This window comes from Chamaea fasciata, unplaced genomic scaffold (genome assembly GCF_029207755.1).
Source record: "Chamaea fasciata isolate MVZ Bird 193981 ecotype frontalis unplaced genomic scaffold, bChaFas1.0.hap1 SCAF_28, whole genome shotgun sequence".
NCBI classification, from domain to species: domain Eukaryota; kingdom Metazoa; phylum Chordata; class Aves; order Passeriformes; family Sylviidae; genus Chamaea; species Chamaea fasciata.
The window spans coordinates 3,039,456-3,060,844 of record NW_027094113.1 but is presented as its reverse complement, the minus strand read 5'-3'; the positions used below and the strand labels follow the sequence as shown (position 1 = coordinate 3,060,844).

Here is a 21,389-nt window from a genome sequence, read left to right as displayed (position 1 = left end):
CAGCTGGAAGCATCCTCGCCTGGTGTTTTCTATTTTTTACACCTCCTCCCCCTTACGGTCCTGCCCCCCTCGCAGCTGGGGCAGGGTGTTCTGCTGGGCCGACACAGGACTGGGTGTGCAGCAGAATGAGGACCAGCAAATCTCATTGTGATCGAGTAATTACCAGGAAAACAACATTTTGGAGAAAAAAAAATGTATTGCAAAGCTACTTAAAACAGAGCTGATTAAAGCAAGGAGAGAGGGACAAATATCCAGGTATGTTTGTGACTCAGTTTCTGTGACCGAGCTGGAGCTCTGAGAATGACAAGAATGTCACTGGAGGGGCAGTGACTCCCTGCCATGTCCCTGCTTCCTGGGCCCTGGGGCATGAGAGGAGGAACTCTCACCATCTATCACTCTCACTGGGACCCCCTTCCCCTCACAGGGACTTGGGGTGGTCAGGAGGTCTCCTGAAGGGCTGGGGGTCCGTGAAGGTGCCACATGGGACTGCTCTGTGGCAGAGCCCAGAGCAGACAAGGGAGAACCTGCCCCCATGGGAGCTGACAGGGAAGTGGGTGGAGGGCTTGGCAATTTGGGGGATTCTCTGCCTCTCCCTTGGCTTTTGGGGCCCTTGGAGTGGGCTGGGGCTGGTTCCAGCAGAGCTTGGGTGTCTCTTTTAAAGCAGCCTCACCCCAGGACCTGACTCTTCCATCTCTGAGAACTGAGATGAACCTCCTATAGAAGGGGGAAGGATGGTTTGGCCTTTCTTGAGCCATTTCAGAACACAAGAAGTTGGTTTGTTGGAGAAAGTGTCACCAGCTGTGCCAGGGCCAGGGGCTGGCAGGGAGCGACTTGCCCGGACTGTTTTTCTTCCTTGGCTTGGCTGGGCAGCGTGGCGGCGCCTTTCATCTCACAGGAGGGTTTATCTCAGGACTGGTGTGTCGGGGTTAATGGCTTATCCTCTGCCAGGGGTTGAGCCAGAAGCCGGGGCTGGTGAGGTGGGTGGCAGCAAGAAGGTCCCGACTGAACGTGCACGTGTCCATTGGCTGACCCGACACCGAGGGAAAGCTTTGCTGTTAAGTTGCCAAAACAAGAAACCTGGAAAAACCTTCCCTCTCCCCGTGTTTCAGCTGTGACGGGGGGTTCCTACCTCCCCCAGGTGTTTGGGGATGATTTCTCATGTGTGAGCAGTGCTCAGATGGGTTTCAAGTGGGCCGAGCAAAGTCCTGGATGGGTGCATGGCAGCTGGTGCCCACCTGGCAGGGGCTCACCACAGTCACCACATGGTTAATACAGTGGCTGTTCCCTCTCAGACTCGTCTGGAGCTGGTTGGGTCAGAAATGGAACGAGTTTGGTGGTTTTTGCTGGGGCCATTGCTCTGTCTGACGTGACAGTGACCGGGATGCTGGGCCTAGCCACAGCAGGTGTGCAGTGGCACAGGGATGTACCCTGACCAGGAGGAGGCTGAGGCGCAGGTGCTATTCCTGGCCATGCTGCCCTCCAGGTGAGGGGCTGGACCTCACCACTATCCACTGTCCCAGCCCTGTTTCTGTTGGGGATGAGGGCACGGAGCTGGGCTGCAGAACTGACTGGCAATGGCTGTGGTCAGGGGCAGCCCCAGAGCTGTGTTTGCCTGAGGATCTGGGCTGGCTTCTACTCCTCCTGCTTCCTCCTTTGTGCCACTGAACCGCCACTGCTGTTTTTCTGCAGGGTGGGCGGGGGTCGATGAAAAGCTGGATGTGGCAAAGGACCAGCTGGGCTCCCTGCCAGTGGCAGTAGGGATGACACTGGGTGGCTGCAGCCACAACCACGCGGGAGCCAATCCCTCTCATCCCAAGCCAAGTTCACCATCAAAGCTCCAAGACCTGCTCCTGTTCCATACCATGAACACAGATTTAATTGGTGCTCGGACACAGACAACCTGCTGGTACATCCCAGCCCTGCAGAGATGCCATTAGCAGATCTTGGCCTCTGCTCCAGTCGTGCTCCCTGGCTGCACCACACCGGCTCCGCACCGGGGGAACAGTGGGAGAGCCACAGCCCCGCACAACTGAGTCTGGAGCATCTGCCTCCCACATCCATCCTCCGCCGTGCATTAAAAATAAAGCAATAAATAGCAAAAAATAGATATGTACATAAATAAAATAACATCTTTTTGTTTGGTTTTGTTTCCTACAGGACCATCCGGAGCCGCCCACGGTGTTCAGCTGACGAGCATGGGGAGGAAGTGTGTGGAGAGGTGCTGCCGGCGTGTCTTGCCCCCTCGCTGTGGCCTGCCCTTGCTATTGAGCGAGAGGAACATGGGGCGGCCGCGGTGCCGCCAGCGCAGTGACGCGTAGGTGTTGTAGCCGTTCTCTTCAATGCGCTCCGTGAACTTGCAGTTGGGGCTGAACTCCTTCTGGCAGGAGAGGGAAGGGGGTGAGGGGTGGCTATGCTCAGCTGGGGCCCCTCGGACCCCAAAAGTGGGGCAGGGCAGAACCCTGGCTCTTCCCTGGTCCCCGGGGGGCAGAGGGGCTTGGTGGGTGCAGTCCCCTGCTGGGGAGCAGGTCAGGGCATGGGGAATGTGGACCCTGTTCCAACTCTGCCCTGAGCCTCTGACTCTGGTGCAGTCCCTCCCAGGAGGCAGCGTCCGACCTACCGACCCGTAGAGCCTCCCCCGCTTGTTCATGGCCAGGTAGAAGCCGGTGTGCACCGCCCGGATGGCCACGACGCCGACACGCACCGACCGGATCTCTACGATGCCTGCAGGACAGGGAAGCATGGCATGAGCCAGGGAGGGACAGGTGACTTTCCCGAGGGGCCCTGCCCCAATGCTGGGTCTGTGGCCACAGTGTCCCTCCAGAGGGTTGCTGATCCTCACTCAGAGCTAGAGCAGCCAGAGGAACAAAGGCTGCTGGCCAAGCTGGGAGTGGGAGGGGGAACCTCTGATCCAAGGAAGGTTTGATCTTTACTCCTCTCCTCCCCAGGGTCCAGCCACTTCCCAGGAGCCCAGGCTGTGCAGGAACGATGCCAAGCACAACCTCATGTGTGTCCTCCCTTCATTGGCAGCTCTGCCCGTGCAGCCATCCCCAGCAGTGCCCCGGGGACCTGCCCCGCCTCCCGCAGTGCCCGGCCCGGGCACACGCAGGGCACTGAGGCTGGTGTGGTTCCTGGAGTGGCAAAGTGTGCGTGGGGGTGGCAGCGATAGCACATATCGTGTTATGGTGGACGAAGGCACACGGGCAGAGGTCTGCAGGGGCAGGAATGGGCCAGGACAGTGCCGTGTGTGGATGCCCAATTGCCCAGTGGCACAAGCAAGGACAAGCGGCCCCGTGCCCTGCACTACAGCCTGGCGGGTGGAGGAGCGCTGCAGGACGTGAGGATGAGCCCGGGGGGCGGCTGCAGCCGGGCTGTGAAGCCACAGCTGGGCTGGCGTGTGTGTGCCCCGACCGCCGAGCTCCGGCCCGGCCGCTAATGGGAAAGGCATGTGGTCAGACCAGCGGCTCTGGCACGGGAAACACCCAGAGCATCATCAGGGCCCCTGGATTCCTGCACTGCCTCACGCCGGCCAGCCCGGAGTGCCGCTGCCCGCCCTGCCGCCCCGCCAGGCACACGGCGCAGTGGGAAGGGGAGAAGGAATGTCCAGTGAGAGCAATGTGGGCAGGGCAGCAGGAAGGGCTGGAGCCACAGCAGGATCTGCCTATGGACACCATTGCAGGGGCTGCCCCGGCTGGACAAGGTGGGAGGACACGCAGAGGCTCTGGCTGGTGGCGGCACACGCATCATGGGGGCTGAAGCCCCTGGGCAAGGGCTTTCATCAGTCTCCCGGCGTTGCTGGCATTCCCCGGGCATCACCTGCCTGCGGGAGGCTGGGAGCGGACAGGGTCGTTCCAGCACTGGGGCAGCGTGAGGGCTGCCGAGCGTTCGGCTCCTCGGGGATTTTCAGCCCAGCTGCTTCGGTGCTGCCACCGGTCCTGGCAGCTACCAGAACCCGCAGGGCCCGGCCCAGGGAAGCCACTGACGAGGGCTGTGGAGGGGAAGGGCTGAGTGAATGCCTGTGAATCCGTCCCACTTGATCACTGTCTGAAGCTGCTGCTATTTATAAGGACTTGCGCTTTTCTAAAAATAACCCCCTTCTGTTCCCAGTGCTCCGGCCGGCTCTGCCGCCCTTTGTCTGCAGGTGCCTGGCCAGTACCTGGTCAGAGCCAGCTCCCAGTGCTCCCAGTCTCACACTCAGCCCCAGAGGGGTCTCGAGGAGGCTGGGGCAGATACAGGGCTTGAGGTGGGGGAGTCCCTGGAAGATCCCCTACCACCCTAGAGCTGCCAGTGGGGCTGGTCCAGCAGCTTCTGCGAGGGCTGTGGAGCAGAGCCCGCGCCCAGCCCAGGCGCACACAGATAAGCAGAGTGAGCCCCATGTACAGCCCGGAGCTGCTCCGCCTGCCAGGCCCCATGGCCACACCATCGAGGGAACGTGTTGGGGTGCTTTGTGCTGGCAGTGTGCCTGGTCGGGACTCCCGACAGCCTCTGACAACACAGGAGGGTTCCCTGGGCTGGGCTTGGCTCCCATGTCCTGTGGCTGCTGGGAGACGTCCTGTGCTGGCCGGGAGGAAGGACAGCCCCTGCTGGACCAGATCATGGGCTGGGGGTGCTGCAGCCCTCCTGCCCCAAACCCCAACACCCTGTCAGGGCATCTGGGGGATGCTCAGGCATCCCCCTTTCCTTAATATCCTTCTCCTTGTCCAGCTACTGTCCTGCCAGCCTGGTGCTTTCATCCCTGTCCCAGGGGCTGGGACCCCAACGCACCCCGATGGGTGGCTGATACTCAGGCACCTGCAGCCCTGGCTCTCGCTGAAGTCATACAGCGACTGCCACATCCTTGGGGACTCTGTCCCTCTGCCCACCCAGCTATCTCTGTGTCAGGCACACTGCAGGCAGTGGCTGCTCCATGGTCCCCTCTGATGGGGATGTTCTGCTGTCCCACATCTGACAGATGCCCCATTCTGGGACCAGCATCACCGCAAAACTTCCTACATCCCCTCTCCTCAGCCTTTTTCCCCTCCAGTGTGTTAGTTGGGGAACGATCAGATCCTCCCAGTCCATGGGGAAGGCAGGGCAGGGAGGCATCGTGAACTGGCAGGACGAGATAGGACAAAGGACCCCGGAGAGACCCTCTAGGACACCCCAGCCGCTGGGAAAGCAACGCCGGGTCCCCGGGCAGTGCCGGCCGGAGTCCGCGCCTCTCTCATGGCTCCCACAGTGCAGTGACGGGGGCGAGAGCAGCCGGTGCCGGTTGTGCTCCAGGAGCGGCGTGCCCCGACCGGCGGGGACTGCGGGGACCCGCCGCTCTCGCACCCCCGGAGGACTAGGCACTTTGGCTGAGATTTCCCCAGAGGGAAGAGCTGCAGGCTCTCCGGGCCGGGCACGGAGGGATCCTGTTGCCGACCCGAGGCGCCTCCGTCCAGCCTCCGCCCCGTTCCAGCCCCGGCAGCGCCCGTCTCTGCCGCAGCCCCGGCAGCCGGCGGGATCGGGCTCTCGCCCGCCGTGGGCGGGGGACAGCCCCAAATCCCGGCTCTCCCCCGTCCCCGTCCCCGTCCCGTCCCTACTCACTGCCCGGCCGCTCCCTCCAGCGCGTCCCCTCCACGCCGCCGCCGCCGTCGATGCGCAGGAAGAAGCGGGTGGCGGAGAAGAGCCGCCGCCAGCGCACGTCGCCCTCCAGATGCCCGTAGCTACGGGGGGGCCGCCGGCCGGTCCCGGCGGCATTGCCCGGCCCCGGCCCCGCCAGCACAGCGAGTGCCCCGGCGAGGCAGGCGGCGATGGCGGCGGGGCCCCCGCGCCTCATGGCGGCGGGCGGAGGGCGGACGGCGGGCGACGGGCGATGGGCCATGGCCACGGCGGCGACCGGCGACCGGCCCCGACGGCGCGACCGGCCAGGGATGGGCGGCCCGGGGCGGGGCGGTGGCGGCGAATGGGCGGGACAGGGGCTGGGGCGGTGCTTCCCATTCATAAATCGGCGCCCCGACGGCCTTCCCGGGTCACCGGCCGCAGTCACTCGCCTACGGCTGCGGGGCGTCCGGTTGGGGATCTCACACTCCGGTATCCGCCGTCAGCCGCGATGGGCGGGAAAAGGACGAGCGCCGCGGGCACAGTGTGGGGAGAGGTGGAGGGCGCGGGGCTGCCGTGGCCCAGGACCTGGGGGCGGTGGTGTCCATCTGCGGCCCGACCCGAGACGCGCCGAGCTCGGGCCAGAGAGGGGCGGGTCAGCCGGGCTCCACCGTGTTCCCCGGGCTCCGCCACCTCCCGGCACCTCCGCCGTGTCCCGGGATCCGCGCTCGTCCCGACCCACCCCGTCGGGGCCGGCATGGCCGCCAGGGGGCGCGGGGTGCCACCGCGCTGCACTATGGGAGCTGTAGTCCGGCGCGGCGGGACTCGCATTCCCGGCATGCCTCGCCCCCGCGCGGCGCCGTGGCGCATGCGCGGCGGCGCGCGTGGCCCGGGGATGTCGCTGCTGAGGCTGCGGGCGGTGCTGAGGGGCCCGGGCGGGCTGAGGGGGCCCGGTGAGCGGGAACGGGGCCGGGGAGGGTCACGGAGGGACTGGCGGGACACGGAGGCACCAGGGGGGCATGGAGGGACTGGCGGGAACACGAGGAGACCAGGACACGGCCCGAGTGTGCAGACGGAGCACGGCCAGGACGTCCCACGGTCCTGAGCATTCTCTGGGATACACCTGGAAGGTGGAAGGATCTTTTTGCGTCGTGAGCTCCCCAGGGATAGAGTCGGGGCTGTGGAAGTGCTGAGATTTTGTTACTCTCCAAAGGACTGATACGGGGGCTCTGGGTCCTGTCCCAGCTGTGGGTTAGCGCCTGCCTGCTCTGGGGGTCTTGCGGTGCTGCCACCCCGTTCACAGCGTTGGGGTTTGTGTTGTCCCTAGGGTCATGTTCCTTCTGAGCCTGTTTCTAGGGGGTGAGGGGTGTCCCTGTCACTCCTGCGCTGCTGCTGGAGCAGCTGAGCTGAGAAACATCCCTCGCTCAGTGTCCAGCTGGGACCATGGGGCAGAGTGGGGAACAGGGAGTGCTTGAGGGAGTGAAGTTCCTCTGACTCCCACACCTTTGTGTTCTTCTATAGCAGGGATTCCATGGAGAATCTTCAGGAATTATTCCTCTGCCAGCACCAAGGAGAAGGCGAACAGAAATGGCATCTGTGAGAGAACAGAGCTGCTGGAAGGTGAGTGCTGGGAGAGCTGCAGTGAGCAGACAGCAGTAAGACCAGCCTGAGCTGTCGCTTTTTCCCTGGCAGTGACACTGCTGGGTTCCTGGGATTCTGGGCTGGGTCCCAGCTTGCAGGTAGATCTCAGAGAGACAATTGTTGGTATCTGTCTGGGAGTGGGACTGGCCAAGGAGGGAGAAAGTTCTTGCATGAACCCTTTTTTTCTGGGCGTAATCCTGGTACTTTCAGAGTGAGGACAGGACAGAGCCTTCTGCTATGCCTTGTCTCCCATACCTCTCTCTGTTTCCCACTAGTACTCAAAGCTCGAGCGAAGCAGCTCCAAGGCAGTAACGTCCCAGAGATGACAGTCAACAAAGTGGAACTGACTGCACTGGATAATGACAAGTACCAGGAGGCTGTGGCCCCTGGCCCCAAGGAGAAACAGCCCATTTTCAGGGCACGGGGTGATGGCCTAGCCCAGTCCAGCACCTGGCCCAAAAAGTTGCAGAAGGAGACGTACGTGCAGAAGCTGAAGATGAAGCAGGAATTGCCCAGTGCTGCCTCCCAGCTGGCTCTGGAGGACCAGGCCAAGCTAGAGGTCAAAGCAGAGACCAAAGCCAAACCCAAAGCAAAAACCATGAAGAGCCCAAAAATCCTAGAGAAGAAAGCAGGCACTGCCTGGAACCAGAGCTCTGGCAGCCCCCACAGCAAACCCACAGTAGCGGGAATGAAAGACACTGCGGAGCTCAAGAGGCCTCAGAGGATGCCAAAGGACAAGAATAACCAACAGGCCCTGCAGCAGACCATTCAGTCCAACCTGGAGTGCTTCGTGTTCCTGGAGCAGTCGGAGGAGGCCGAGCGGTACCTCCTGCTGTGCCACAACTCTCCGCTGAAGAGGAAGGTGATGGATGCTGGTGTCTACAACATCGTGATGCGCAGCTGGGCCAAGAAGGTACCGAGCCGTGGGTGCGCTGGGTGGGAGAGGGGCTGGCTCATGAGGAGGAGCCTCCAGCTGGTTTTACCTGTGGTTGTCACTTCAGCAAGTGCTCAAGCAGTGCTTTTGGCAAGGGGGACTGGCACGAGGCCACAGATCCGTGTGAGGTGGCTTTGAGAGGAAGAAGGGAGTGGGTAAGGGGTGGGGTAGACCTGACTAAATCTGAACAGGAGTAGAGGGGTGTGGAGCTGTGACTTTGGGGCTGCAGCTGTCAGTGTCCACAGTCTCTTCTCAGTGTCCACAGCTCCTTCCCTTCTCACCTGCAGGGCTGCTTGAATCGCATCGACCAATTGTTTTCCATTCTGGAGTCCTCCGGCCTCCGGCCCAACTTGGAGTCCTACGCGGTGGCCCTGGAGTGCATGGGCAGGAACCAGTCACCTCCCAAAGCCATCTTGAGGTAACACCTGCCTCAGGTGCTGCTGAGCCTTGGGGGCAGCAGTTCCACATCCCGTGCTTGGAGAACTGGGAGATGCAGTGGGTCAGGGGCAGGAAGAGCTGCCCCTTCTGTGTGCCCACCTGGATGCTCTGACCCACTTCTCGTGACCAGATTTTGGAGTGAGCAGAGCACCCTTCCTGCCACCCCCAGCTGCTGGGGAGTTTGCCTGAGAACAGGCACTTTTCCCCCCAGATCTGGGCTGGGAGAGGCCCTCTCCAGTCAGGGACTCCTTGGTTCCACACCCATCCCAGGCATCTCGTTCCTTCTGGCCCCTCCATTGCTCCCTGGTGGGAATGGCTGGCTCTTCTGTCTTTGTGGCACTTCTGTGGAGTTTGCCCTTTTTGGTGGGCTCAGTCACAGAGCTGCTTTCTGCAGGGCTCTCCAGAGGAGCTTGATCAGGAGATTCTGGTAGATTTCATGGAGCATAATGGACAGCAAAGTGTCAGTGCTAAAGTGAACAGCTGAAAGAGCCTGGAAGATCCCACAGGCTGGGCCTAGGGGCAGTGCCTGGGGCTGGAGGCACAGCCAGCTCCTCTCCAGAGGATGGAGAAAGCTTCGGATGCACTAGTGCTGAACCTCAGGGATGTATCACTGGCCTCTCTGTCCTTTGGTTGCTGACAAGTTCTAGATGCCTTCAAGGGAATGTCTTCAGTCAGCTGACTGAGGGGTCTGGCAGTGACTGGGCTGGACGGTGTGGGAGCTGTGTCAGTGCAGCACAGGCTGTGGGGCTGCCTGTGGGCAACTCGGTCCCGCAATGGCTGGAGCTCAGCTGCTCCCAGGGAGCTCTGCAGTGGTGCAGGCTGAGGGATGGACACCCGATCCCTGTAAGCTGAGGCGGGTGACCTTGTGGGACGGGCTGTGCTGAGGCAGCTCCTGCCCCAGCAGCTTCTGTACAACATGCTCAGGCCCTTGGGGAAGATTGAGCTTGTCCTGTCTGCCCCTCCTCAGATACCTGCAGCAGCTGAACAGCAATGGCTTCCATGTGGATGAACTCTTCCAAAAGTGCCTGTTTGAGGAAGATGAGAAGGAGATGGTGCTGTGGGCCATCAGGACTGTCCAGCCCAACTATCAGCTGCCTCCCCCATCCAGCCCCGAGATTTGCAAGTCTTCTCTACTCCAGGACTTCTATTCCAGAGTAAGCCACAGCACTTAGGGAGGTGTTGAAGCTGGTGTTCACAGGTGTTCTTAGGTACAGCCATGGGGAGGGCTAAAAAGAAAGAACCTTTTAACCTAATCTGTGCTCAGTTGCCCACGCAAATGAATGATATTACCAACAGCCTTACAGGGGAAGAGCAAAGCAGAGAGCTTGCAGGGGGCTGGAGATGGCCTCCATGCACAGGAGGAGGTGCTTGGGGAGGTGCTTGGCCATAACACAGAAGAAGAGCAGCCTCTGGGGTTTGCCTGCCAGAGACTTCTGTACCCAGGGGTCCCAGCAAGGTGCTTTCTGCCCAGAATTGTACCACAAGCCTCTTGCAGGGAAGCTGGGATAATGAGCACAGCTTTTCTTCCTCCCACTTTTGGCACTGACTGCCTCTCTCCCATTGCAGGAGACGATGGTGTCGTACCCCAAGCTGGATTTCTCCATGAAGGAGTTGCAGGAGCGCTTCCAGCAGCAGCTGAAGATGGAGCTGAAGAACACCATAACCATCGAGTCCGTGGAGGCAGCCAGGCCCCTGACCCCACGGGCTGTCAAAGCGGTAAAGCTCAGGGCTCTGGGGGCAGCCCTCGGGACCTGTGGCTGAGAGCTGAGGGTCCATGAGCTGAGGGGCCCCCTAAAGAGGGGGCAGCTGATGCTGAGCAGCTTTCTTCCTTCCTTTTCCACGCAGCGTGAGCTGCTGGGCACCCTCCGCTCCCAGTGGCACGACTCCATCCTCCACACCCTGCAGAATTCCAAGCGCAGCATGGCCAGGCCCAAGAGGCTGTCCAAGTACAACATCCTCTACCCCTACCTGTGTCTGCTGCCAGATGAGGAGTATGTGGACATCATGATGCAGGTAGGAGCCTGCCCTGCCCTCACAGAAGTGGGGCTGGACTATCAGCCATGTGGCTGTCACAGAGTACTAATGTCCCACTTGAGCAAGCAGAATTGGAATTTCCTGAGAGTTTTACCAGGTTGTTAGGTACAGGCTGACTGCTCCCTCTGCAGAGCAGCCAGAGAAATCCATGCTCTGTCCTGGTTGTTTTTCCTTTCTCACCATCTGTTCAGTGCCATGGAAATCAGCATCTTCTTGTGCTCCCTGCACAGCAGCTTTAACTCCTGCTGTGTCTCTCCGTTCCTCCTTCCTAAGACCCTCTTTGCCTTCCCCTTTCCCAGATCCTCAATGATCTGTCTCCACAAGGTGAGTCCCTGGCAGTCCTGGCCAGGGAGCTGGGCTCCAAAGTCTACGACAGGTACATCATCCAGAGGAAGCTGCGCAGCTCCCAGCTGGAGAGGGTGAAGCAGGTCTATGAGAACTACATCCAGCTGCTGGCAAAGGACAGCCAGGTAGGAGCCCTTGGAGCCAGGTGCCCCATGCCAGAAAACTCTGGGCTTTGCAAGGCAGGAAAGGACAAGAGGGGGATAAGGGGCCAAGGCCACTGCCCTGGGCACCTCAAGGATCAAATGAGCAGGTTGTTCTCAGAGCTGAGTGCTCATAGGGGCAGGCAGGTCTGCAATCTGGGCAGGAGGGGCAGGATGCTGTGGGAACACTGTCAGCACAGGGATGTGGCAAAAGGAAGGACTTTGCAGTGCCACTGTTCCTGTTCTCACTGTTGGGCTCAACACTACCTCCTCAGCCCTCCTTCCCCAAACACCCCTATCAGGGAGGACCTCGTGGGGACACAATGGTAGGAGAGTCCTTCTCAGAGCCACATCCCAGGTAGATGGATCCCATCCAGCAAAGCCCCTCCAGCTGACTCCATTTTCTCCTTCCACCTCCTAGCCTAAACAGTACTTGCCACGGGAATACTGGGAGAAGCTGGTGGCAGAAGGAGGCTTTGGGCCTTCCCTGAACTTGAAGAACTGCAGCTGGCCCTGTTTGCTCCTCATGCGCCTGGGCGTGCACATGCTGGAGATCCTGGTGAAGGCTGTCAAGGTGCCCAGGAACATCCTCAATCATCGCCTGGAGTCCAAGCCTATCCCTGTCCTCTACCATGTCTACTCCTTCTACAGTAACTGGCAGGTGAGCCTCATCCTGAGGGGCTGTGCAGGATACCCCTTTCTCAAAATCAGACCCTTGCAAGGCCCTTTTCTGTCCTTGCTGCCATTCCTGCTCAGGGATGCTTTGAGGAACCCTTGATTCTGTGTGGGTGATCTCCTTACTTGGCATGATCCTTATGGAATGCCTGACTGACCACAGGCTCTTCCACACTCCACCAGCCCTAATCCTCTGCTGCTGATCCTCCTCTCCAGGTTGGGCTGATAAAGCCCCATCCCATCTTCTCCCAGCTTGTGTCAAACGCTGCAGAGACCACGCTGACCTTCAACTCCTCTGCCATGCCCATGCTGTGCCCCCCGGTGCCCTGGACCTCCCCCAATTTCGGTGCCTTTGTCCTCAGTGACACCAAGCTGATGCGCTTCATGGATGACACCACCCACCACCAGCTGCTCCTGGAGCAGTGTCCCCTCGTGAACCTGCACCCCGTGCTGGATGCCCTGAACCAGCTGGGCAACTGCGCCTGGAAGATCAACCAGCCAGTGCTGGATATTATCATCTCCATCTTCAATGACAAAGGGGATGAGAAGCTGGACATCCCACCGCCCCTCTCTGAGGCTCCCAAGCCTCCCACTGCTCCTGGGCATTCCTCCACCTGGAGCAAGTCCCTCAAGCACGAGCTGTTCCTGTGCAAGAAGAAGACTGCAGAGATGCACAGCCTGCGCATGGACGCGCTCTACAAGCTCTCCATCGCCAACTACGTCAGGGACAAGGTGTTCTGGTTCCCTCACAACATGGACTTCCGTGGCAGGACTTACCCGTGCCCACCTTATTTCAACCACCTGGGGAACGATGTCACCCGGGCCATCCTGCTGTTTGCAGAGGGGAGGCCACTGGGACCAAAGGGACTTGACTGGCTGAAGATCCACCTCATCAACCTGACGGGGCTGAAGAAGAAGAACTCCTTGCAGGAGCGGCTGGAGTATGCCAATGAAATCATGGAGGACATCCTGGACTCGGCTGACCACCCGCTCACAGTACGTGGGAGCTTCTGGGAAGTGAAATAAAATGGAAATTAGATTCGATTTTGAAACAAAAACATTTTGAAAGATACACTTTTAGAGGTAAAAAGGGAAAAAACAATGCAGAGAGTCTTAAATAACCCGTTCGTGCCTGAAAATATGATGAAAAACTGGGGAAGTGGAGGTGTGGGAGGAGGTGCTGTGCCCACCCTATATCCCAGGTGCTCAGAGGCTCCTGACTGTGATTTGAGGGGCACAGGAGCACTGCCTGCTCCCACCAGCTTGTGTTTTCTCATTCCCAGGGCAGGAAGTGGTGGATGGACACTGATGAGCCCTGGCAAGCCTTGGCATGCTGTATGGAAATCGCCAAAGCCTCGAGGTCCCCAGATCCAGCAGCCTACATCTCTCACTTCCCAGTTCACCAGGTAGGAGCCCAGCAGATCCTCACAGCCCATGTGAGGCTCAGCGGGGCAGGAGAGGAGCATCCAGGTCTCCAGTGCTGCAATCCCCGCTCCACGTGGCTGGGTTTTCTTAGGAATGGGAGTGCAGCGTTGGGCATCTTGGCAGGAGAACTCTGGTGATTTGCTGCTGCCTGCAGCCATCCATGAGCCGATACAGCCGAGGGCTGCCTCGCTTCCCTTGGCTCCAGCAGAGCCCAGCTGGCAGCTGCCACAGGGTGAGAGCCAGGCCAGTCTCACCTTCTGCAGCCAGAGGATCAGGACTGGAAGTCGGCCCAGCAGGGCAACACCTGGCTGTCTGGAGTGCTCGGAACTGTGTTTTGAAGACCTTTGCTCCACTCCTTTGCTCCAAGGCTGAAGCCAAGCAGCTCTGCAGGAGCCAATATGGGAGGTCTGGAACTCTGAGGAAGGGCACAGGGACAGAGGTGGTTCTCCCCCACCTTCAGTGGCCTGCCACCATGTGCCCTGTCCCTGCTCAGGTGCTGCTCAGCTCCCTGAAGGCCTGGCTGCAGAGGGATGGGGCTGATTGTGGCCATGGGTGGGGGTGGTTGCTCCTTTCTCTTATAAGGAGATCAAGTGGCCATGACTGAGTGGGAAGGGCAGCAGTTTTCTGCCAGTCGTGATGGTCTGGAATATGCATGACACAGTCAGGACTGATATTTTGATGACAACAAAAGATCAGGAGAGCAGCTGGGGGTGTATGGAGGGTGCAGCTAATGAAAAATCAGCAAGGACTTCTTCTGGAGGGTACCAGAGTCTCGTTCAGCCTGAGTCATCAGTGCTCAATTACTGGAGCCATCAGGTCCTGGCGCTGCCTTTCTACACTGCAGGGAGTGGGGAGAGGGTGCAGGAGAAAGGAGGCTCTGCTTGAGGAACCTGAGAGTCCTGGGGTATCTGTGGCTCCCTGGACCAGGGAGAGCCTGAGCACAGGGGGCCAGGAACAGCAGCACATCTATGAGAAACATTGCTGCCAGTGCAGTCTGGGGAGAACCAAGACCTTCATGCACCATCATTCAGGTCCTGTCTGTCTCACCCAAGCTGCTCTTTGTTCCAGGAGGGCTGGAAGGGCAGCTGCTGTGGCAGATGCTCACCGTGCCTCTGATGCAGCTTTGGGAAATCTGGATGGGACCTGGTTTCTGTCAGAGGGATGTTTTCATCCGTTGGCAGTCCAGCTGGCTGGAGCTGCAGAGCCAGCTGGGGCTTCCTGAGGGATCTTTGGCTTGGCCTGCCTTTTCCTGCCTCTGATCCCACTGCTGAGGTTGTTTTGACTGCTGGCTCTCGGGGCTGCTTTTAGCATCCCAGATATATTCGGTGTTTTCCCAGTTTTCTGGTTTTCAGTGGTTCCATCAAGAGTTTCTGATGTGAGGTTTCTGTTTTTAAACCTCACAGGTCACAGCAGTTAGGGATGGACCCAGGCAGGAAATCTGGCCAGAAGGCAAATGGTCACTGCTGGGAGATGATCACTGCTCTGAAGGGCGGGGGGTGGAAATAATGACCACGTGAGCCCAGGGTACCTGTGCATGGGGAGAGGGTGGATGAGAAGGGCTCTGTCCACACCATAACTCCTTGTTTCCCTCGTGCTTTTCCTGCAGGATGGCTCCTGCAATGGGCTGCAGCACTATGCAGCGCTTGGCCGGGATCTCAGCGGCGCTGCCTCCGTCAACCTGGTGCCCTGTGGGCTCCCTCAGGATGTCTACAGTGCAGTGGCCCAGCAGGTGAGGCACAGTGGGGACACACGGGGTCCTTTTGGACCTGCCTCTTCCTCTTGGTGTGCACAGGGTGACTCCAGCTCCCAAGGAGAAAGGAGGAGATGAATGTGCAGAGGTCTAGGGAGGCATGAGCTGGGCAGAGACAGGGATACTCTGTCCCCGAGTGGGATCTGTCCTCAGAGAGGTGGCTGTCAGAAATCCCCTGGGATTTCTGCTGTCTTCACTTGTCCTGAATGAAGCCTGGGAGAATTAGGCTGGGGAGGTGGAAGAGAGCAGAGTGTGTTCCTTATCCCTTGGTCACAGCTGGCTGGCCCATGGGTTATGAGATTTTTCTTCCTTGAGCTGAGTTGGAGAGAGTGGAGAGAGATTCAGCCTTGGTCCTGCTACAAAGTCTTTGATTTCTTTGGCAAGACGTGATGTGAAATTTGCCACTGGGAAAGTGCTGAGAAGCTCATTCAGCTGGCATTGGACCCTTCATCTCCCATCTGGGTCTCAGCAGGTTTTCTCCAGGCAGCACCACACCAGAGAGCAGGAAGAGTTCATGGAGATGCAGGGCTTGCTCAGTTACCACTGGGGGGCAGAGGCAGGAGAACCCAAGTTTTGAGCCACAGTTGAGCTGTGTCCTTGTCCCAGCTGGCACCACCTGGGACAAGGGACAGTGCTGAGGCAGCAGGGAAAGCTCTGCAGGCTCTGCTGGATCCTTTCAGCAGGTGCCTTCTGTTATCCAGGGTGGTGAAAATGGTCTGCAGGGATTCTGATGGGAGCTTGAGCCAGGAAGTGCACAGCTGGGAGGGTCCCACAGGCCACCAGCCACAGAGGGGGCTCAAGCCAGCGTGGCTCATGCCAGCACTGACTCAGAGGCCCTCTCCTCAGGTGGAGGAGTTTCGGAAGAAGGATGCTGAGAAGGGGGTGAAGATTGCCCAGGTGCTGCAGGGCTTCATCAGCCGCAAGGTGGTGAAGCAGACGGTGATGACGGTGGTGTACGGGGTCACTCGCTACGGCGGCCGCCTGCAGATAGAGAAACGCCTCAAGGAGATCGATGAGTTCCCTGAGGTAGCATTCCTGTGTGTGCCTCCTCCTCCCTGGATCCTGTCACTTTCCTCTATGTGTTTGGCTGTCCCTTTGCATGACCCATGGCTCTGCCTCTGGTCTGTGCCAGGAGTACTTGTGGGAAGCATCTCATTATCTGGTGAAGCAGGTGTTCAACAGCATCAAGGAGATGTTCTCAGCGACTCGAGATATCCAGGTAAGGAGCCTGTTGCCCCTTGCCTTCACTTTTTCTTCTTCCTGGTCCATTCATACATAGACAAGGGGATGCTCCGTGGGGAGAGATGGTTCTCCTGGCTCTTGGCCCAGAGAGGATCCCCCTGCCCCAGTGCAGAGGTGTGGGATTGTGCCAAACTCCCCAGTAAGCACTGGACTGTCAGTCTGTGGCAGGAGAGAGGGTAGCCTGTGCTGGGGGGGGGGCGGTGGGTCTCCCAGCTCCACACTAACTCCATCTGCTTCCTCCCCTCTTCTGAAGAACTGGCTGACGGAGAGCGCCAAGCTCATTGCCCAGTCGGGCCGGACAGTGGAGTGGGTCACACCCCTGGGGCTCCCCATCATCCAGCCCTACTATCGCTCCAGATCCACTGTGGTGAGTGTCCGGTGTGAGGTCTCATGGCACACCCTCTCTCTGCCATGGTGGGAGCAGGGAAAACACAGCCAGGCTAGGGCCCGGCAGGTTGGCATCGCTGCTGGGTGAGTCTGCAGAGCAGGTAGCATCCCTGTGTACAGGCACATCCTCCAGCCTCATGGCTCCCTGCAGAGCCTGGAGTGTGTGGGTGGGCTGGTGAGGAAGCTCTACAGCTCCATCCCACTCAGGCAGCTGGGGCACGGGCCGTTCCCCGCTCCGAGAGCCTCCTCAGGGCTCGTGTGACTCAGTCTCGCTGCTGTCACCTCCCACGTGCTGCTGTGCTGACTCACAGCCCCCCAGCCCGGCTCCAGCAGCCCTTCTCACCCAGTTCACCCTGCGAGGGCGAAGGGGTTCAGATGCCTGCCAGCACCCTCAGGAGGGGAGCTGGGCAAGGTGTCACTGGGTAGTGGCAGCTGCTGTGGTGCTGGAACAACCTGGAAAGGCACAGGCCCCTCTCCAGAAGAGTGGGGCAGTGCCCAGCCCCCTGTGCTGCCAGGCAGTGCAGGGTGACAGCTGGTCCCCTCTCTCCCCACAGCTGGATTGTGGCATGCAGCGCTTGAGTGTGAGAAATTCCAACAACAGCCAGTAAGTACAAAACCATGGTCTGCACTGCACCCCTGCTGACCCCAGCCTGTGCTCTGGGAACAAGGCCTTCCTATTAGGGAAGCTGTCAAGGAGTGCTAGAGCTCCTGTTATTGCCGCTGAACTGCAGAAAACTGAATAGAGCAGCAGGGCCTTGGGGTCTTCAGGGCACCCCCGTCACCCCCAGGCTGGGGTGGCACTGCCTCTGTGCCAGTGCTGTCATCTTTGGCCCAGAAATGCCCCAGCTCCTCTGTGCCCTGCTTTGTCCTGCAGGAAACCTGACACTGTGAAGCAGAAGAATGCCTTTCCCCCCAACTTCATCCACTCTCTGGACTCCACGCACATGATGCTCACGGCACTGCACTGCCTCAGGTAGGAGTGGGCAGCTGGGCTCTCAACTAGCTATTTCCTGGCTCGGGACTTGATCCTGGGATTGGCCACCTCCCTCTGAAGAGCTGCTGTACAGGGAGTTCCCCTCTTGTGTGGTCTCTGCTGCTGTCCCAGCCAGAGGTTCTACGTGGGGTGGGTCCAACGCACAGAGGGGTCTCAGCACTGCTTCATGGCACCTTTGCCTCCTCCCAGGAAGGGCCTGACCTTCGTCTCAGTCCACGATTGCTACTGGACTCACGCGCTCACCGTGGATGTCATGAACCAGGTAAAAGTGTCCTCTTGGCTCCCTTTTGAGCAAGATCTTGCTGATCTGTGCTCTGGGCCCATGCCAGGCCTCGCCTCCCCTGGGTTTTGCTCCATAGGCTGATTGATTCACCCAGGTAAGGTGAACCTGGGATGTTCACTGGTGGTCGCAGGTGATTTCCTGGTGCCCCATCTCCTCCCACTCTGCAGGGAGCATGTGGGGGACAATCTGTGGAAACAGACACTAAACACAGCCCTGGTAGAGCTGATGCTCCTGCCCTGCCCTGGGTCCTTCCCAAGGGCTGTTGTGATAATGAGAGTCAACCTCTGCTTCACACCTCCCCAGGCTGATTCCCTTCACCCTTGTCTGGCAGCTCCCCTTTCCCACTCCTGCTGCTTCCCCTGCCCCTCACCTCTGACCTGTCACTGGGGGAAGGAGGGAAAACACCTGCTAAGCTGCACTTCACTGTTGTCTCCCCGGGTCAGGTCTGTCGGCAGCAGTTCGTGGCTCTGCACAGCGAGAAGATTCTGCAGGATCTGTCAGAGTTCATGCTGGAGAAGTATTGCAGGTATTCCTGACCTCTTGGTTTCCTCCCACCATGTCCCAGAGGTCATGTCCAGGTGCTCACAGGTAGTGTCACCTGTTTGGGGGTTGCTCTGGGGGGAAGCTGCCCTTCCTTCTTGCCTGACACACAAATCACCTTCAGTAGCTGTGTAAAAACCAAGGGCTCTGCACTCTTGCTGCAGAACCAGGGGAGGGTTTGGCAGCCTTAGGGCCTGCCCTGGGCTTCTGGGGCTGGGCTCCTCTCACCCTAGGGTGCCTGATGTGTTTTGGAAGAGCTGAATCCTGTTGTCAGGGGCTGCACTAGGGAGCAGAGGAGGGTGTGCCTGGTTCCAGATAACCCGTGTTTATTTGCTTCCTTCTAGTTCATCCAGTTCCAGCAAAGGGCCCATAGCCCATTGGCAGAAGAGACTGATGGAGCAGCTGTCGAATGTCCCCAGGACAGGTAGGAGATGGGACAGGAACGTGCAGAGTGCAGGAGCATTTTGGAGACAAGGGTAATGAGATGGAGTGGCCCCCAAAACCACTAGAAGACAAAGAAACAGAGCTGTCTCCTAGGATCAGGTTTCCCCTCCTATGCTGGCTTGCAGAGCCATGGGCCAGAGCAGTCCAGCACGTCCACATTCCCCTGTAGCATTCTTGTGAGTGGTCCCTGCCATCCTCGCTGAGTCCCTGGGATTTCCCCCAGGCTGACCCAGCTCTTCCCATCCTGCTCTTGTTCCGCTCCCATCTGTTTCCAACCATGAGCATTTGCTCAGAGATGAGAGTGAGGGACTCAGCATGGTAATTGCCAGGATCTAGATGATATACATGCAATGGGATTAAGGCAATTAGTTTAACTCCTTCTAATCCCTCAGCCCTGTGTCTGCCAGGCCATCTGGCTCTGCCTGACCTCTGTGTGGAGTGGCCCAGCGCTCTGTGGGCAGCACAGACCAGGGGCAGGGATCCTTCATACACTAAAGCCACTTCTCTCCCCCTGTCCATCCCCACCCTGCTCTCCTCTGACCTCTCCTTTGCTCCCCTCAGGTGAATTCAACCTGAATCAAGTGATGGATTCCACATATTTCTTCAGCTGAGCCCCAGCAGCCCACTGGGCCCTGAGATACCTCTGGACCTCCAGCCGTGGTGGGCACTGGCCCACAGTGCTCTTCTGTCTCACATCTCATGGAGAAGGAGTTGGAGCTTCCAGCCCAGCGAGAGCCCTGCCTCATTCTGAGGTGCTGGGGCAAACTGAGACTCTGCTGGAGCAGCTGATGGGGGACAGGGGCTCTGCACTGTTTGCTGTCACTGCCTGTGCCAGCACAGGGAAAGGGCACCAAGCCCTGCAGCGGGCTGCAGCTCTGGAATGGGGGCAGAGGGGTGGCAGGAGACAGGGTGGCTCCCCTCAGCCCTCACCCCAGTGCTGTGAGCACTGTCCTTTGCCTTGCTGTTGCCTGTCCTGGGGTGCTGTCCCTCTCCTTCCCTCTCAGACTTGGAGGGGCAGGCAACTGACCTGGCCACAGCAGGAGCCCCAGCCTTGCTCTTGGCCACAGGTGCTGCTCTGTGCTCTGCTCCAGCTTTGGGCACTGTCCTCACTCTCCACAGCGCAGCCTCTGCAACTCTTGACTCATTTCCAGGGATGGGTTTTGCTGCTGCTCACTGGGGCTTAGGCAGGGAAAACCACTAACTTGGGGGTCAGCATGTATAATATTGTAAATAAAATGTTTTTTGAAATACAAGATGGGACCTGTGTTCTCCTCAAAATCTTTTCCTGAAGTCTGTGAGATGCCTGGGCTCTTGCCTCACCTTGCCAGGGGCATGGGGGGGTGGGATTGCTGCCTCCCAGCCTGTTCTGCTGACTGTTTGGGCTTCAGTTGCTCACAGGGGTGTCACATTCTGAAAATGCTTTTGTAGCAGAAACATGGAATTGTGCCAGTGCAGCTACAGCGGGAACTGGATTCTCACAGGGGCCAACTGCAGGTTTTCCAGCCAGGAGCCTCCTATTCTCACTGGACTGTGGCTTCCCAGACTTCTCCACTGGGCTGGTGCTGGAGATAGTTGGCACCTTGCAACTGGAGCCGTGTTTGGCCCAGTTCTCAGCTGTGCCCTATAACCACAGGCTCACATTCAGCCTGCACCCAGCTTCTTCCTGGCTGCTGCTGGAGCGAGAGGAAAGCTGCTGGCAGAGGCTTTTCACCTTGTGGCTTTCCTGGCAAGGGAGACAGCTCTTCAAAGGACAAAGCTGTGTCCTGCAGCCTGAGCTGGGGCTGTGCCCAGTGTTCCGGCTCCCGGGGCAGGGCACGAGGAGCGGGTGGCGCGGCAGGGAGGGAGGGTGGCGAAGAAGCAGAGCCGGAGTCGTGCGTAGCTCTGTCAGCTGCTGACGTTTATTGCACAGGATGGGCTGGATGGGAAGGTGGACGCTTGGAGTGGGGCCCTGTCCCTCCGGCTGCTCGGCCACAGGGTGCCGGGGCTGGCACGGGCCCCGCGCTCGCGGTACATTCAATGTGGAAGGCTCCAGAGTGCGAGGCAGCGAGGCACACACGCACACACACACACACACACACCTGCAAACACCCACGCACGCACACACACGCACAGGCACCTGGTACACTCGGTAGGTGCCTGCCCCAGCCCCAGGGCTCGGGCTCCAGCGCCTGCCTCCGTCCTAGCGCTGCCTATGGGGACATGGGGCCGTGCTCACCCCCAGCCCCGGAGTGGGGGACAGTGTGTTTGTGGGTGCTTACAAGCCTCAGGGCGACCATCCCTCAGACCCTTCCCAACTTACCTCCAGTCCTGGACCATCACCCCTCGCCTTGGGTCTGTGAGAGGGGCGCAGGGACACGCGCGGCGCCGGGGCTGCGCCGACAGCCCCGGGGAGGTGTCCTGCGGGTCACACACAGGGATGTGTTCAGGTCAGAGATATCATACACAGAGTTGGTCATGGCGAGGATGCAGCTGTGGCTTCTATGGGCAGCCGGGGAGGCCAGGGGGCAGCGGGGCTTCGCCGCGGGGAGCGGGCGACAGGGTTAGACTTTGGTCGGAGA

General features: G+C 59.4%; 2 protein-coding genes across 3 annotated transcripts; one reads left to right on the top strand and one right to left on the bottom strand.

Annotated features, from left to right (window-relative positions):
- Positions 1-413: 413 nt before the first annotated feature.
- On the bottom strand, positions 414-5,962 carry FGF22 (fibroblast growth factor 22). Its single transcript, XM_066205880.1, has 3 exons — positions 5,566-5,962; positions 2,618-2,721; positions 414-2,377 (listed from the first exon to the last, which is right to left on the bottom strand). Exons 1-3 carry the CDS (start codon positions 5,960-5,962, stop codon positions 2,183-2,185), a joined length of 696 nt encoding a protein of 231 aa, XP_066061977.1. The 3' UTR covers positions 414-2,182.
- A 492-nt stretch (positions 5,963-6,454) lies between these two features.
- POLRMT (RNA polymerase mitochondrial) lies at positions 6,455-20,084 on the top strand. 2 transcript variants are annotated; one of them, XM_066205805.1, is made up of 21 exons: positions 6,455-6,512; positions 7,084-7,179; positions 7,476-8,113; positions 8,422-8,552; positions 9,540-9,726; positions 10,139-10,288; positions 10,418-10,585; positions 10,906-11,076; positions 11,513-11,752; positions 11,983-12,762; positions 13,050-13,172; positions 14,798-14,920; positions 15,788-15,967; positions 16,074-16,160; positions 16,437-16,550; positions 17,125-17,174; positions 17,445-17,543; positions 17,754-17,826; positions 18,291-18,373; positions 18,732-18,811; positions 19,393-20,084. In XM_066205805.1, exons 1-21 carry the CDS (start codon positions 6,455-6,457, stop codon positions 19,440-19,442), a joined length of 3,681 nt encoding a protein of 1,226 aa, XP_066061902.1. In that variant the 3' UTR covers positions 19,443-20,084. The 2 variants fall into 2 exon arrangements, with proteins under 2 accessions (XP_066061902.1, XP_066061903.1); XM_066205806.1 differs by lacking the exon at positions 6,455-6,512 and adding an exon at positions 6,650-6,689 and having other exon boundaries at positions 7,081-7,179.
- Positions 20,085-21,389: the final 1,305 nt, after the last annotated feature.